General features: G+C 48.3%; 1 protein-coding gene across 5 annotated transcripts in view; it reads left to right on the top strand.

Annotated features, from left to right (window-relative positions):
* Nucleotides 1-18127, top strand: part of DPF3 (double PHD fingers 3) — a 248662-nt gene that overhangs the window by 175454 nt on the left and 55081 nt on the right. For all 5 annotated transcript variants that reach the window (XR_006203940.1, XM_042943680.1, XM_042943682.1 and 2 more), the window contains exons 7-8: nt 6-143; nt 17512-17640. Coding sequence is in view for 4 of the 5 variants with exons in the window: in XM_042943680.1 (XP_042799614.1) it covers nt 6-143; nt 17512-17640 (267 nt within the window). In the remaining variant the exon portion in view is untranslated. The remainder of the gene's footprint in view (nt 1-5; nt 144-17511; nt 17641-18127) is intronic.

Genomic DNA, 18127 nt, shown 5'->3' with positions numbered 1-18127 from the left:
TCTAGTCTGTGGCAAGCGCTACAAGAACCGGCCAGGACTCAGCTACCACTACGCTCACACTCACCTGGCCAGTGAGGAGGGGGATGAGGCTCAAGACCAGGAGACCCGGTCCCCGCCTAACCACAGAAATGAGAACCACAGACGTGAGTTCCCAGTTGTTGGCTGGGGTAGTGATGAAGTGGGGTGGGGCAGTGATGAATTGGGTGGGCAGGGCTGTAGAGTGTTCTCTTCACCTCTGGTATCTTTGGTGGCACCCACTGATTGGTTTCAGGGTCCTGTGGTGACTTGGCTGTTTTAGCCCAGCCCCAGCTACCCCATGGGTCATCTGAGCCCCAGGTTTAGAGTAAGCTGGGCCGGATGACGCACCCAGTTCTGTTCCCAGAGGAAGGAGATGAGTGTTAAGGTACAAGGGAAACATCCTCACCTGGCCATTATCAAATGCCAGACCTATTCCTCTTTTCCCTCAGCTCCAGAAGTTTCGTTCACAGATACCACCCTGACTTGGGCATAGCCCTTGGGTATGTCAATTCAGATGGACATTCTAAACGTCTCCTTGGCCACCAAGAGATGTGGAATAGTCTTGATTTATTGCCTTGGCTGTTATAAGGGTCACAATTTTGGTTCAGGGCTCTCCTGTCTTAGAAAAATAGGACCCTTGAGTCTGTATGCTTTCCTTGAGCACTCCATTAGGACGCATAATCTGGGGACACTTGTCAAAAACTCAAAATGGGGTGGCATGATGGAATCTTTAGGACTTGCTTCAAGATATGGGCCATTCTAAGATCATTAGGTGAAGAATAATTGTGGACATGCCATGTATCTTGTATTTTGTTCACAAGATTTTGTGGTAGGTGTTCTTAAAGTGAACAATTCAATGTAATTAAAGGGATGAGACCTTTAAAAATATCCAGACTCTAGGATCTGAGGGTGACTCCTGTGCATTTTAGTCAATCAGCTTAGTCAACAGATGTCCATCAGCTGCCTTCACCAAATATTTGAAATAATTAACATACTTTGGCCAAGACCTTTTTTCAGATTCATGTTGGTTTTGCCTAACCCTCACCCTCCTTTCTTCATGTAACATGGCCTTCCGTATTAGTTTGCTCAGGCTGCCATAACAAAATACCACAGACTGGGTGGCTTAAGGAACAGAAATTAATTTTCTCGCTCTTCTGGAGGCTGCAAGTCCCAGATCAACGTGTCATCAGCACTGGTTCCCACATAGGCCTCTCTCCTTGGCTTGCAAGTGTCTGCCCTCTCGCCCCCTCTTCACGTGGTGGCCCCTCTGTGTTCCTGTACCCCTGCTGTCTCTTTGTGTGCCCAAATTTCTTCTTGTAAGGATACCAGTCAGATTGAATTAGGGCCCACCCTAACTTGATCACCTCTTTAAAGGCCCTCTCCTTGAATATAGTCCTATTCTGAGGCATGAGGAGGTGGGAGTTAGGGCTTCAACAGATGCATTTTGGGGGACCCAATTCAGCCCGTACTCCTTCTTTAATTCTTACTCATTTGCAAGATTCAAGTCTTTCATGCATGTGACCGACCTTTATTTTCTTACCTGCTGTTGTCATCTGGATAGAACCTGGAAAACCCAGCATGAGTGTCTGACAGAGCTTGCTCGTCTCCCCTTGCCAGCTTCTGAGTAATGCTTAGCGCCCTCTCTCTCTCTCTCTCTCTCTCTCTCTCTCTCTCGCTGTCTCCTCCCCAGGGAGAGGTTCCCTTGGTCCAGTCACACTCATCTTTCAGAAAGGAACATGCACAGGGCAGCTGGCATTTGCGTCTCCCCGTCTCTCCTCTTATCCCTTCTCTGATCTAAGTGGCCCGGGCGTACCTATTGTCTCCTACCGCAAGGAGGCCAAGAATGAGCTCTTTCGATTTGGGTCGCTATCTGGAAAGTATTTATTAGCCACAGTTGCTCTCTCTGAAGTATTTGTTAACTTGGTATTATTTCCCACTCCCCCCAGCGCTGGCTTATCTTCTTGACATCCCTTCTCAAATGTCAAGCCGTTTTGTCCTTGTGTTGTGGTTTTTTACTCACGCTATAGGGTTCGGAATGCTTCTCTTTCGTCTGTGTCTCTTTTGTGTGTGTGTGCATGGTGATGGCAACAGCGGAGGAAGGTTCCTCGTGGTCCCCCCAGGTATGCTGCAGGCCCTGAGTGGATCAAGGAAATCTCTTCCTTAGCCATCCCTGCCATCTCCCCGATGCCCCCACTTGCTCGCTGTTGACTTCCAAGATGGGCACTGCCATAGTTTCCTCTGTCCACCAGGATCTCCTCGTGTACTCTTGTGAGTCAGTGTCTTCTGTCTCCTCCTGTCCTCTCTGAGAGGCCAGATGGCCATGCTTGGTCAGGAAGCTGAGTCTTTCCTCCTCCTAGATGGAGATGGGTCAACAATCTGGCTGTGCGTTCTCTCTGTGGGCTTGTCAGTGAGCCTCTTGGCTCTAACTCCCATCTACCCTTCTCCTTGACACCTGCAGGTGACAAACCGAGTCCTTCAAAAAGGGTCATCTGACTACCCAAGGATTTTAAGCTGCATAAAAAAGAGTAGCTGTCCCTAGGCTCATCTGGGGCCTCCTTACACGAGGAAGGTTCCAGAACCTTCACAAACACCTTTTCAACAACATCTTTTCACAATGCCTCTGAGAATTCTGTGATTAAATCCAGTTTTGCTAGCGAGGAGGAGGAGGGTGTGGTGGGAAGGCCCCTACTGTCCACAGAAACCATCCCTTCCCTCTTCCCCAATTTCTCTGAAGAAATCTAAGAGGCAGCAGCTCTTCCCAGGTTCTTTGCACCACGCACGCCACCAATCTGTTTGCTGCTCCAAATGTCTGCTCTGTTCCCTCCCACATTCCCCTGGTGAGCAGCCCCCCAACCACTTTCCCGTGAGCACTAATTGCCAGCATCGTTAATACCCAGTCATTAGCTGCTCCCACTGTTTGGGGGTGGGGGTGGGCTCCCATCCATCCTGCCCCTAAATGCCACTGGGGCTGTGTGGTGAATTGAACGTGACAGCGTCTGAGGTCTCAGCTTTGTGATCCTCCCTTGGCGAAGCTTTTGGAGTGGGGGAGGGAGGCAGGAGAGTTTAATCCAAGAGGCTAATCTGCAGATCCCCCAGGAAAAGTTCTGGATGCCAGCGAAGTGGGAATGCTGACTTTTCCCTCTTTAGCAGAACTGCAGGGTGGCCCAGCTGCTTGTGAGCACACACAGGCCTGTGGGGGAAAACAGCCCTACAAGACTCCGGAGTTTTCTGTGGCATGGGCATCTGCGTTTGTACCACCTGCAGCGGTAGAGACCTTTTGACTTTGGTCCACCTGCCGTCCCTTGCCGCACCCCCTGACTGTGTCTCCAGCCAAGCCATTGCTCATGCCTGTGCCTGCCGCTGCTGAAAGGGCAGAGCGGAGTGCTGGAGCCAGCACTGACCTCCCCTCACCCCCCCAGCCCCCAGCTGCCCTGTGCTGCCAGCTCAGCAATTGACTGCCCCCCCCCCCCCACCCGGCTGATGTTCTCTCGCCTTTGTTCCTCTCCTAGCCGCTCATTTTCTCCTGAGTATACACTTCTTGTCTCCTCTCTAGGTTTGTCCCCTTTCCTTCATGCCTTTGCCTCTCTGCCCCAACTATAGGTAGCCCTGAGATGCTTGGAGCTCCAACATTCACCTTGGCACGTAGTACTTTTCTGTTGGGGTCTTCCCTGCCTAAGCGGCCCCCCCTTCCCCTCCCCATGTGAGGCTGGATTCTTCTTTCTTCTTGCATTTCTTTGATCACCCCTGTCTGCTTTCTAAAACCGAGATCACTGTGTATATGTATGTGTGTGTGCACATATGTGCGTGTACATACAGGTACACACACACACACAGACTACATGTATATGAGTACAAGGAGGGAGTGCTTGGGCAGGTTGGGATTCCACGTGGTTTCACTCAGAAGCGTTCTTTTGTGGGGGCGTCTGGGTGGCTCAGTGAGTTAAGTGTCCGACTCTTGATTTTGGCTCAGGTCATGATCTTGCAGTTGTGAGTTCAAGCCCCGTATCGGGCTCTGTGCTGACAGCATAGAGCCCACTTGGGATTCTCTTTCTCCTTCTCTCTCTGCCCTCCCCCACTCATGCTCTATTTCTCTCAAAATAAATAAATAAACTTAAAAAAAAAAAAAAAAGAGAAGCATTCTCTTTTGACTTCTGAAAGGTACCTGGGTAAACAGCCCCAGTGGGGCCAGGGTAGCAGAGAGCACTGGATTAGAATTCAAAACTCTTTTGACCCATGCTCACAATATCAAAACTCTTCTTGACTTTCCTTTTATCTTCTATGCAGAGTGAGAATCTACTAAAGATGATGTTTCCAAGGTACTTTTCTGTGAGGTGGGGTGGGGATGGGCATTTATGAGGCTCTGGATTCAAATGGAAACGCTGTAAATAACTACATTCCGTCTAATACATTCTTCTGTCTGTCCATCCATCCATCTATCCATCTATCCATCTATTCATTGGTTTAGTATCGCTGTGCTAAATACTGTCTTAATCCCTGTCCTCGAGAGCTCACAATCTTGTGTAGGAGTGTGTAATGGAGTACATATAGAATTGTGAAGGGCAGAGGGTCAAGGGCACAGTACACTTTCTACCCCTTACGGCAGTGGTGCTACCCCTTACGGCAGTGTGGCATCAGCATCACCTGGGAACTTGTTGGAAATTCAGATTCTTGACTCCAGGAGACCTGAAATAGAGACTCTGAGGGTGGGGCTCATGATCTGTGTTTTGGAAAGCCCCCCAGGGCATTCTGGTGCCCACAAAAGCTTGAGAACCACTGCATTAGGGGCTTTGCAAAGGCTTTGCTGAGAAGGCCACATTCAGGTTAGCTCTGGAAGAATGAAGAGGAATTTCCCAGGATGGGGAGAGGGCTTCCCAGGTAGAGGCAAAGGAAGGGGGGCATGAAATAGCATGATGCCTCAGACAAGGGGTAGTAGTCTGCTCTGACAGTGGCATTGGAAGAACGGTGGGAAAGTGAGCGGGAGCCACCGTTGGACGTGACTTCTATGCCAAGCTGTGTAGCTGTCATCCTGTATGAAAAGGAGAGCCACAGTAGCAATTACTAGAAGGCAAGGACAAATGATTTATAAAAAAATTTTGTTTGGCATATTATTAATTGTCACATGGAACATCTCTTTTACCTAATAGCGTAAATGAGTATAAAATGTTCTCTATGCCATACTTGGAGCTCCTAAGAGGAAAGTGCTTTTTAAAATATGGATCTATAAAATTTATTTCAAGCCTGTTTCTCAGGTCCGTGGAATGGAACTTGGGTTGTCCTGGGTCCTTGGAGGTCTCAGTCTTCTGCATAATGATGGTGTGCCTGGCACATAGCTGGGCTTTCAGCATCCGTCAAGAGCAGAAAAAGCCCCACCCTAGCGCGCCTTTGGAGGGCATGTTGTACCGTGCTGAACTGGAAGAGGAGAGCTGAGTTGATTAAGGGTAATGTCGGCTGATTAGATAATCTGAAAATTAGTCTGATAATGTGCAAATTACCTAAAAGAAGCATATGATGTCATTGCTACACTGATGGGAAAGATCTAACAGATGTTAGTCTCCTGACATTTCTGTCCTCTAGCATATGGCCCGAGGGCAACGAGTAGAGCTTTAAGAGAGAGAGTGAAAATTACCTTCGACACAAGCTTGAGAATTTTGGATCACTCTGAAGGTGCCTGCAAAACCACGAAGCACACACAACCCACCACGTACCCAGCCTTGATGCAGGAAATGCAGCCTTTGTTACAGGGGAGAGAGAGGAAAAATCAGAAACAGGGCTCTGTCGGGAAGAGGGAGCCACTTTTCACTTCCTGAAGAGCAAATTTGGAAACTAACAACAGGTGTTCTTTAGGTGAATTATTATTTGACGGAACAGTTCATAGATTACGAAGTGAAAAGAAACCTGAGGGGTTGCTCTGGCCTTGAGGGTATACTTGGAGTTCAGTTTTCAGACCTGCAGTCTGGAAGAATGGAAATGGAATTGGCCAGGCTAGGGAGTTGAGTCATGGCCCTGCCCCTCTGCCATCTTGTGTGTGTGTGACTGTGGCTCAGTTCCTCACACTTCTTTGCTCCTTTGTTGCCTCATCTGTGAGATGGAGAGAATAACCAAACTGACCTCATAGGGTTGCATGAGTCTGCAGTGCGATGATGTGGGTGTTTGGCACCATATGCCTGCACGTTGTGAATGCTCCTATCCCATCTCTGGTGCCATTCGGACCGACAGAGCATGTCCATGACCACAGATGGCTAATCTGAGTCGGGGCCTGTCTGTGGCCGTGTGATGCCAGGACGCTAACTGCCTGTAGGGGTCTCGGTGGCGTTGGCGGAGCTATCAGAGCCTGGCCGGGCCCTGGCACCCCCTCCCTGCCCCCTGCCCCTTGCTAAACCTTAGCTGTAGGACACCAGTCCTTCAGCACAGGCTAAACGTGAGCATTTATTGAGCGCTTACTGAGCCTGTGACCACTTGTGGGGCTACGTTGAATCAGGCCTCTAAAAAAGCGAAAATATGCCGTCTTCGCCCTAGGACAATTTCTGGTTTAATTGGGGAAATAAGATGGATGCAGGAAACCCAGTGGGAGGAAAATGTGGAACGAAATCTGGCCCAGTGTAGCATCCCTGTGTTTGCCGTCCCATTTCCCCAGGACGGGGTCTCCACCCACCAACTTGCCTTTCTGTGAGCCTCTTTCATTTCTCTCACACTTTGGGCCTACTTACCTAGAACGTTCAGGTAAGGAGTTGAAGGAGTCCCCTGTCCTGAGTCATGACGATGACAGTAATACTTGCTGACATTCCTTGAACGTATCAGACACCGTGCTAGGCGTGCCACGTTCGTCTCAGTCATTCCTCACAGCGACCCTGTGAGGTAGCTGCTGTGTGTCCCCGAGAGGACACCAAGGCACAGACTCCACCTGATGTGCTCAGGGACTTGGAGCGTGAATGCGAATTCTCCGGTCACGTGTCACCTCTTGGGAAAGTTTACTGATGTAGGCCTTTGATTTTTTTCCCCTTCCTTTATCAGAAGCTAAATTATTTCACATAGGAGAAGAGAAAGGGGGAAGAAATGACAGAACACCTAACAGGTGCCAGGTCCTTCACACGCATTGTCTCGTGTGAAGTTCGTAGTCCGTGAGGCACATGCTATTACTCTCGTTTTGCACAGGAGGAAACTGAGGCTCAGCAAGGATGAGTATCTTGCCCCGGGTCACACGGTGAGCAAGATGGAAAGCTGAGATGTGAGTGTGCTTGAGTTGGACACCTTTCAATTAAGTCAAGACATTGGAACCCCAAGTGACGGATCCTAATCCCAAAGATGAGATCTTTGTCACAGTTCTAGCGTCGTCCCTCAGTTTTCACCTGTAGGCCATTCGTGAAGTGCATCATATCCAACAGTGGCTTTTCAAAAGAAACAGATGGATTAATGGGTACTCATCTTAGACTGCCTAAACGAAATACCATAGGTGGCTTCAACAATAGGGATTTACTTCTCATAGTCTTGAAGACTGGAAATCCAATATAAAAGTGCTGGCGGTGTCAGTGTTGGGTGAAGACTCTCCTCTTGGGTTGGAGATGGACATCTTACTGTGTCCTTTCATGGCTTTTCCTTGATACATGTCAGGAGAGAGAAGCAAGCTCTCTAGTATCTCTTCTTATAAGGCCGCTAATCCCACCATCCTCATGACCTCATCTAAACCTATTCACCTCCCCAAGGCCCAACCTCCAAATACCATCATGTTGAGGTTAGGGTTTCAACATATGCATTTGGGGGGAGACACAATTCAGTCCCTAGTAGGCACATTTAATCTTTAACACTAACTTCAGCTGTTTGTGGTGTTATAGGAACCCCCCATTACAAATTCTGCTTGCGATTTTAATTCGTAAATGAGTCTTACTCTAGAAAAAAAATCATACATCACTTAGTTCAGTAATTTTCTTGCATCTTTCTCTCATTTGTGTCTCATGCTCTTTTCTAGCTCTCCTATCTATCTATCTATCTATCTATCTATCTATCTATCTCTATCTACCTATCTATCTATCTCTTTCTGACGTTATTCTTTAAAAAAACTAATGCTGTGCCTAAGGTAGAAATCCTATGATTCATCCTTGGCTTTGTTTTCCTTCACAACTGTATCAGCTCCCCTCCAAAAGGTATTCCACATCTGTCTTCCTTTCTCCATCTCCTGGCCTCCACCAGCTCCTTCTTGGATCACTGCAGCTTCTTTATTGGCCTCTCAGCCTGTTTTTACCTCTTATAGTCTATTCTCTATGGAGTAGCCAAAGTGATCTTTTTTTTTTAATGTTTATTTATTTTTAAGGCAGAGAGAGAGAGAGAGAGAGAGAGACAGAGCGCAAGTGGGGCGAGGGGCAGGGAGAGAGAGGGAGACAGAATCGGAAGCAGATTCCGGGCTCTGAGCTGCCAGCACAGAGCCTGACGCGGGGCTCAAACCCATGAACCATGAGATCATGACCTGAGATGAAGTTGGACGCTTAACTGACTGAGCCACTCAGGCACCCCAAAAGTGATCTTTAAAAAAAAAATTTTTTTAAGTTTATTTTTGAGAGAGAGACAGACTGCGACCAAGGTAGGGACAGAGAGAGAGGGAGACACAGAATCTGAAACAGTTCCAGCCTCTGAGCTGTCAGCCCAGAGCCTGACATGGGGCTCAAACCCACAGACTGCGAGATTATGACCTGAGCAGAAGTCGGACGCTCAACCAACTGAGCCACCCGGGTGCCCCAAAGTGATCTTTTTAAAGTATAAAATAGACTATGCTATATTCCACTCTCAAAACTTAAATCACACTTGAATATGATCCAGATCGCACCTTGAGGGCCTGCATTTTTGCTTCTCACAGTGCAATCAGCAGCTTCAACATCAGCTAGGACTCAGGTGACCAACTCATCCAGGTTTGCCCAGGACATTTCCACTTTTAGACTGAAAGTCTGTGCCCTGGGAACCCCTCCGTGCCAGGCAAACCTAGACTGTAGGCTACCCAGTGGAGGAGCTGATAAGAAATATGGAATCTTAGGCTCCAAGCCAGACCTATGAATCCTAATCTGCATTTTACCGAGATTCCCTAAATGGTTTGTTTGCACGGCACTCAAATTTGAGAATCCTTGCCCTCCAGGGCCTGCCAACCTCTGGGCCTTGGGCCTGCCAAGCTCTGACGTGACTTCCCACGGGGGTATGGTTTTTGAGCCCATCGTAGATCAGTAGCAGGCAGGCTTGAGCCGCACTGCCCGGGTACAGAGCCACTGGGGCCACTTACTAACACATGACCTTAGACAGGCCACGTAGCTTCCTTGTGCCCCAAGTATCACGATGTAAAATGAAACATTAATGCATCTACCTCTTAGGGCCATGTGAAGATTAAATAAGACAATTTGTATGAAGTGCAGTATTAACAGAAAATGTATGTGACACACGTGTGGTGTTAGAGCAGTGGTTCTCAAGCTTGAGCACGTCAGAATCACCCGTTCCTTAAAAAAGAGACTGCTGGATCCTACCGCACAATTTCGGAACCAGTGGGTCTGGCGTAGGGACCTAGAATTTGCATTTTTAACAAGTTCCCAGATGAACCACTGCCTTAGAGAAATCCACTTTTTGGAGACTGATGTTCAGTCTATTTTATCTTGTCGATTCACTCAGTTAGATGACTAGCCAGGAACCAGGTTGCACTATTAAATCCACGGGATAAACTTGGTTTTCACTCTTTTCCTAAGGCTCCGGCCTACCCACGGCAAACATGTCTGTGGCTCCCAGCACCTGGTTCCTGGCCTGCTTTCTGGGTGTGTCCCCCATCGGGGCCCTCATCCCTGGGCTGGGCTGCTCTTTGGCTCTGTAGTCTCTTGACTCGGTTGTAATCCTCAGGTCTTACGCTTGAGGCGCATCCTTTTCCTTTCCCTGAGTACTGTGTTTCAGTCTCGAGAACCTAGAAAATGCTGGTCCACTGTGGGCAGCTGGGGTTGACATGTACCTGCGCCCCCTGGAGGTGGTGGGGAAGAGGTGTGGAGAGAGGCAAGGCTGGAGCAAGAGAGGAAGGGGGCTGGCTGAATTCTAATATCACAATAATAATATCCTGACAACTTAAACGGACGAGGCTTATCCTGCTCTAAAGCACCGAGATGTCCTGCAATTCTCTGAGGGGAAGGACACCACTTCATTCAGAGCCCTGTTGACATAGTTACTCCCAGATTAAACGTTTTTCCCTTCAGCTGACTCATTTGGTGGCAATAACAAGTTGCTACGCCAGGGCATGAACTGACCCGTATGACCTTCCACTGAAAAATTGAAATATCTCCTTGTGCTTTCCCTAATCAGCACCGAGAAAAGTAATCAGCTTTGCTTGGTCTTTTCCTCGCTTTTCCGAAGCATCAGTGACAGACTCAAAGTTGCCAGCCTGAGGCTGCAGCACAAAGGACATTACTGATGGGTCATGTGACCATCTGGCCCCAGAATGGGTGATGTGGTATCCAAATTCCTGGCAAACTGCAACTCTAAGCAAATACGTCTGTCAGGATGGAGACATAGACGTGAGCAGACATGTTTTCTGTTTTTACGGCACAGTGTTTAGGGGTAAATATTATCAAGGTGTGTGTCTAATGGTCTGAGTTTTGCCCTCCATAAAGATGGAGGAAAAGAAGGTAGATGCAAGGAGGGGTGAGGTGACTGACACCACACTTAAAACTTTGATAAAGATCCTGCAGCCATCCAAACGCAGAGTAAGATGGCCTATTTTCTCTCTAGCTGCTGCAGGGCCCCTGGTGAGAGACCAAACATGGGGTTCAAGGGGCTGTGGGACCAACGGAGTCTGGCAGTTCTTAAGTCCTTCCTTCCTGGTTTTCCAAGAAATGCCTCAAGCAAAGGGTTCCCGAGGGAGGGCGGGTCCAGTGGCTTTCTCCCATCACAGCTTTATACTCTCTGATGGGCCTGCCTGTTACTTCTACTGCTCCCTCTTTCTGTCCCCGTTATGAACAGGACTGACACTGGCAGTGCCTTAGAATGGTCACTTGGTCCTCAGGGGACACTTGACATCCACTCCACTCCTAGTCTTTGCCTCCCCTCTGCCTGAGTTTTTTCTGTGTCCAAAAAGCCTCTGTGAAGATCGTCTATCCCTTTCGTTAAGTATTTGTTGCCAGTGCTGGGTCAGTCGCCGTGCTGGGTGCTGGGGATTCCGCGATTAGAGACCCCGCTCAGGGAGCTAACGATGAACAGGGAGAGAGACATGGCCACAAGCAGAGCACATGATGAGATGCTGAGTTCCCCTGGTTTGCAACACCTCACTTTTCGGATCCTTCCTTCACTCTCTCATAATCATCAAATCATAGGCCGAAAAGGGGCCTTACGATGCCAGCTAGTATATTCTCTTGCCTCTAGAAGGGCATGCACTCAACCCCTGGCCCGGGGAAATCTTCCCGCGGGCGGAGGCCTCTACTCCGCCTTTGTTCAACTGGCCTCGCTTCCAGCTTTCTTGCGGCACGCACTGCCATTTCAGCTCATTCTTCCTCGTGTTGCCCTGAACAACATGGACTGTGGTGATTGAGGCCCGTCCATAAACGTGGAGACACACTGAATCAGCCCTTGGCCTTCGTTTCTCCCGGCGGACTAATCTCAGTGCCTGGAATCACTCTGCATTAGCAGCACTGTCTCCTTAATCCTTACCGTACATTCACTTTGTCCTCGGTGCGAGGTGGCAAAATGGCCCGTGAGGGAGAGCGAGTTCTCTGCGGTTGAGGACTCTAGTGGCCTAAGGGGCGTGTGGGGAGTGGACCCCGGAGTCCGTTTCGCTGCCAGGCTTCCCCAGGCCCCTTGCCTTTCGACGTTCAGGGAGGAAGGCATCGTTCTTCTTCCTTCTGGAGCCCTGGGGTGGGGCCCGAGTTGCTGTTTGTAGCCAAGAAGAACCGGCCTGAATGGAATCCCAACATTTTTATTCCTTGGATCTGTAGGATTTATTTTTTCATCAGTTCTCGGGAAGCAGTGAAAAAAGGTGTCAGGCCTTGGGGATAATTTATATGAGTAAACACGTAAGGAGTAGGGTGAGCAAGAGCATGAGAATTAAGGCCATTTATCCAGGCTTTGAGACTCTGTTTGCCCTCTGGTCCAGCCTTCCCCACAGTCTTTATCTTGCTACTTTAACCCTCTCCTTGCTCTGCTCTGTGTGGGCCCGCGCAGATCTCTGTGCAGCTGCCCCAGCGGCCACCCGCTCCCTGCCCCTCCCACGGCCCTCATTAAAGGCTGGGTACAAGGTAGCAGGATGTGGCGGTGGCCTCCAGCTGAGGCCTGCTCGCTGATTCTGAAGGGAAGGCACATTGGCTTACACCCTCCCTCCTCGCCTTCCCTTCCTCCCCTGGCCCGGCCTGTCCCGTGTGTCCTGTGTGGCCAGCCTGGGGCTGCCTTTCCGCTCTCCCTCTTTCCTCTCCCCTTTTCTTTACTCCGTCCTCTGAAGATGCGCTCTGCACAGCCAAGTGGCACCGGCTAGGATGTTTTACACTTGAGAGATGAAGTAATAACAGGTGGCAAGACCAGAGGCTGCCAGAGCCCAGGATTCCGGTTGCCATGGAAACAGGTCAGCCCTGCGGAGGGATGGGAACTGTCAGCCGTGGAGGGCGGTGGGGGAGCAAGTGAGAGGGGCGAGGCACAGCTCCTCCTGGAGGGCTCTTCTCGCTGCCCCTCAGGCTCCCCAAGGGCCACACACCCAACTAGCAGGCCCTGGAAGACATGGTCCCTGGGCTGCAGCTGGGTCGTGGGCACAGAGCACGGCCGCGTGCGTGTGCACACCAGGCCCTGGCAGGCCGGCTGAGCTTCTGCTCAGGATGTGAAGTCACGCTTTTGTGGATGTGCCACAGAAGAGCCTCAACTCCTGGCTTGCTTCCTATTTCCCTAGGACATTTGGGACACAGCTTTGGTCTTGGTAGAACCAGCTGAGGGGATGTTGCTGGTGGCCAGGCCGTCCCCGCCGCTCTTTCTTTTCATGAGGGGCAGGCACGTCAGAGCAGAAATCAGACCGAAAGGGGCGAAGACAGCCCTGTGTGGGTGGGAGTTTTAGGGAAGATTCGGGGCCTTGTTTGCCATAGACACGTGGCCTGATCAGAGTGAAAAAAAAATCCCGTAGTGTACACTGAGACCTTTCCAGAATGACTGCTCACCCTTTACCGGGCGTGGCGGGGAGACTATTTGGGGCTTGGCTTTTCCTTTCTTTTGGTTTGATTGGAATGCTCCCTCCCATCTTCTGGTGTGTGTGTGTGTGTGTGTGTGTGTGTGTGTGTGTGTGTGTATTTTCGTGAACTTTGTTCTTGATTTCCATTTTTTTCCCCCTTTGAGATTTTTAGAGTTATCTCCCCCAGGTAAATTCCTAAACTCTTCGGGCTCACTTTATTTTCTTGGCAGCTCCCTCGTATCTCTTATATGATCTCAGCCCATGAACATTAATCAATGAAAAACCAAATCCATCTTTACGGACGTTGCCATCGAGATACCACTCGGGTCTTTGCCCTCCTGTTGTCTTATTCTATAAAGTGGGACTCGATTTCCCAGAGGCAGAAGCAGAATCTCTATTTAAATCCCTCTCACCAGGTCTGGGTGAGCTTCCTATTTATAGTAAAATCCTTTTTATAATGATCTCATACACGGTACCAGGAAATTGCTCATGGCTGGGTCAGGCCATAGGCCAGTATAGCTGTGGTGTAAGCTTGACTTGAAAAAATTCCTTCCAGAGCTTCTGGAATTCTCTGGAGAAGTGTTTTCACAGAGTATGTGACAATAAACAGGATCACCCAGCGTGGATTACGGTGGTAGGGACATCAAATTTAAGTTCAAAGGGAATTTCTGCTTTTATCAGGCCGATCTCAATAATTTTTGTCCCTTTGGGCTTCCTAATTGACATATGGGTGAATCAAGTTGACTCGAAAGAGATTTATGAAGTATTTTATATGCGAGGTATGGCCAGGAAGTGTTTGCCTCTGGACTTTCCAGGAGGCAGAGAGTCTCTGGGGACATAGACAGCTCAGGGGTGAATCTCCCCTCCTGCACTTTGGAACGGGCCTGAAGCCAGCCCCTTAATCTCTCTGAGTCCCAGTTACCTCATCTGTCGAATAATCTCCACTTCACAAAGTTTTTGTGAGAATCAATGAAACAATGTATGTAAAGCATCCAGCATAAGATCTGTCACAGTTTTGAAGCGTAGTACATGTCTGCTTCTTTTTCTTTTCAAGAAGCCATTGAACAAGAGGGAGCCTGAGTGGGTAGCAACCGGGTGTCCCCTTCTCAAGAGACAATGAATCACAGTCTTCTACTTTTTTTGCATGTTTGTGAACAGGATGCTGTTTCTCCTACCATAGTAGGGCTACAGTGTTATTCTTCCAGCAACCCAGGGCCCTCAGCCACCCACTCTGGTTTACTCCGGGAGCTAGATGTGTTGCCAGGCCAGATGACTGACCAATCCATCTAGACATGGACCAGCACTTCTCTCTGAGGATTTGGGAAATAAACTATGTAGTGAATGATATTCCGAGCGACAGATAACTCTGCCACAGGGCGAGCAAACACAGTGCTCTGTCCCCACTAGGAGGATGTCCCAGGGGTGTCACTGGGCTGTCTACTCACATCTCTGCCATCCTTTTCTAAGCCATTCATCCTACACATTGTGGTTAACCATTTCCTGCACGCAGGCCATGTAGGTGTTCCGGTGATGAGTTAGACATGGTGCCCGACCTGGAGGAGTAGATCATTTAGTACAGGTCGATGAGGCCAGAGTACATGTGTATAAACAAGAGAAGGATCATAAAAGTGATGTCAACAGAGTGCCCTCCCAAGGCCCAACTGGCCATTTTGGCTGGGGAGTTGGGAGAACTTTATGGGAAAAATCACCCTGAAACCAATTCTAAATACCAAAAAGTATAAGAGGACCAGAGGCAAAAGCTATTGACTAGTCTATCCCACACCATTATACCAAGATGAAAGGAAGTTCTGAATTCACTATTATGAGAAGAGAGTAGGATTTTGCCGAAAATGAAGCCTAATATTCACTGTCACTTTGTATACTGGGTCAATGCTAGACTAAAATGATACCTCTCCCCTCCCCCCCCAGCCCTGACATGTCACAGCTACACACAGCAGGGCCTACAACTGGGGTCTTAGCACCTTCTTCACCCCCTTGACCAGGCACTCTGTATGGCCAGCAACCAACACAAATATATGTGGGGATCCCGCTCTGATCCAGTCTTCTCAGAAACTTCTCTTCATTAGATAAATTAAATGCTGTTCCTTTGGCTTTTTTACACAGGACCAATTTCTCTATCACTACCTGCTTTGCTCCACTAGATCATTTCTGAATTTTTAATTCTTGCAGTATTAGAGTTCCTGATTCGGTGAGGGCATCCAATGGTCTGTTGGTGATGAAGATTGTAAAGAATTACCTGGGAGTTCTTATAGTCTATATTCTACTTCCTCCTCATAAATCGCAAGGCATACAGTGTGTTGGAGAAAACCAGATTCTTCGGTTGCTTTAAGATTTTGTGAAAAGAGAGAAAATCTGACATAACAGAAAGTCCTTGAGAGTACAGGAGAGACAGACGGTGAGGATGTGGTTCCTGAGACTTTTAGTGGGATGATCTCCGTGGAATTCTTTGATCCCGCTTTTCATGCGGGAAGCTACCTGAGTTATGACTGGCATGGCCACATTTTGTTTCTAGTTCATATCAATCACGAAAGTTAGCTTTGGTTTACACTCAGCCCCTTAATTTCATATACCCCACTTCTTCCTGTTCACTTTTGGATTGATTTTTAGGATAGTCTATAATGGGAAAACCCTGAGTTTCTTTGCTTCATAGACATGCTTGGATTTTCTTAAGGGAGTTCAAAACATGGTGAAGATAGCAAATAAGAGAGAAAGAAGAAAGGAGCTTCTTTCTGGACTTGGACAATGAAAATTTTAGAGTAACATTTTTGCGAGATTTTTGGAGATTATTTGCAAAACCGTTCTGTGTGACATGTCATGTCTTTAAGACACAGTCCTTGATGAAGACACTCAACAGGCCACGGGGGTGGCCAGCTCCTCTGTCTGTCCCCAACAGCCAACACGTTTTTGCAGAGAACTGGCTGCCTCCCTAAAGATGAAAATCAATGACTTAGAAACTGATTAAACAATCCAAATAGCAACTGATAAATGGATTAACTCTCTATAATGTAATTCTGCAAGCTTTTGTCTTCTGCCTTCCCAGGTAAGTTTTTCTATTCCTGGAGGCAAAGCAGAGGCATGGAGGAAGCGAAGGCCAGAGGGAATCATATTAAAGTGGGTGAATCCGTTTATCACTTACTGTCTGGATGGTATTTCTGCTCACATATCTGCTTCCTTTTACAGATTTGTACCCTACGGGACCCTGATTAATGTTAGCCAGTAAATAATGAAAGATAGCAGCAGACATTGGGTATAGTGAGGAAGAAGATACCCCTGTGGTTTAGGCTGATCCCATAAACAGACAGACTTTTCTTCTTAGTTGCAAACAGGGAGTGTTAACGTGACAAAAAAAATCTCCACAACGAGGATCGAAAAGCAGGAGAATGGAGGCATTTCTCTCCATGCAAAGAAACCTGTCCAAGCCTTTTCAGCCAGCTCCTAGGAACTGAGAATGATTTCAGTGCTTGACAATAGGTGCCGTTCTCGCAAGCTTTGTTTTTAAGATCATGTCCCAAGATTTTCTTTGCCTTTGAATGAGGACCTTCAGCAGGGGTGGCTTATGAAGATCTTAAGCCTCAAGACGCGCTCACTAACTCACCATTCAACCTATCTTTGGCATGAGGCGAGGCTAAGTGTCCAGTTCTGTTTCTAGGTGCTTGAAGTCTGCTGATGAACTAGTCCTGAGTTTTCTCCATGCCAATGAGTCTGGACTTTAGGGAGATGAGGCCGAATAAGAGTGGACCCTTGTGTACCTGCCAAGATGTTCATCAGAGTGCCCAGAAGCATCCTCAATGTCCTTCCTGGAAGGAGATTTCCTTCTTTGTTTTTTCTTTTCAGGGACAGAAGGAATATCTCCTGAATAAGAGCATCTTTCCCAAGGGCAAGGCCTAGGCATTGGCCATTCTCTCCCTCTCATCCCACCAATGTTTATGGTTGCTACCTGCTGTTTGAGCCTAAGCCCTGAGGGCTAATTGTTCAGTGATGAGAGAAGTTTACTTGACTAGTAGGCCTTCTAGATGCTCTGCTCATCCAGGGAATGCCATCAGAGAGGCAAGGGTAGTTTCTGTAAAAACGCAGAGATGGGTTTTGCAAATATTGCAAAAATCAAACTAAACTCTGGATGGCTTGCAAGGTATTAGAACTGTTGAACTGAAGAGGATCAAAAAGAAAACCTCGCCCAATTTAATTGCTTCGTTGTAACAAGGCCTCATATCCTAGACTTGATATTCTTTCCGGAGCAGATTCTATCACGCCATGGGAGAAGAGGGGCCAGTAGAAGCTCATGGCAGTCAAAAATCGGATTTTTTTTTTTTTTAATGTTTCTATAGCCCAGAAAGGACCGGATGGGACAGTCATTCCCAACAACTACTGTGACTTCTGCTTGGGGGGCTCTAACATGAACAAGAAGAGCGGGCGGCCTGAGGAGCTGGTGTCCTGTGCGGACTGTGGACGCTCTGGTGAGTGTGGCCCCTACCTGCATCTGTGCCCATAGACCAGGATCACTTGCACCCCTCTGCTGTCTTGTGTGGGAGTTGAAGGCTCGCGTGGAGAAGTGACGGTGGTGATTTTGAGTGGAGAGGAGTTTTCAGGTCATTTTCATATTTTTCTTCTTTGAGTTTTAAGAACCAAAATGATGCCCTGAGATGTAGCAAAAAGGGAAAGGAGTTTTTGGCTTGTGTCTGGCCTTTCCACGAGGTGGCTGTTTCTTTGTGTGTGTTGTGGACAGCAGGGAGGTAGTGTCCGGGAAAGACCCAGAGGCACGGGCCACATGCCTCCTTGTATCGGATGATGCGCACGTAACGAAAAGATGTGTTTGTTCTGTGGAAATGCCTGGGGCGAACTGGAAGAGTGTGGAAGCATGACTATAGGGAGAGCAGCCACATCTTGAATTGCGGGAGTCTGAGACCCCTGGGCTCATGGGCAGCTGCGTAAATACCACCTCCA

The sequence above is a fragment of the Panthera leo genome, chromosome B3, assembly GCF_018350215.1.
Source record: "Panthera leo isolate Ple1 chromosome B3, P.leo_Ple1_pat1.1, whole genome shotgun sequence".
NCBI lineage: Eukaryota > Metazoa > Chordata > Mammalia > Carnivora > Felidae > Panthera > Panthera leo.
This window is presented reverse-complemented; position numbering and strand designations above follow the sequence as displayed.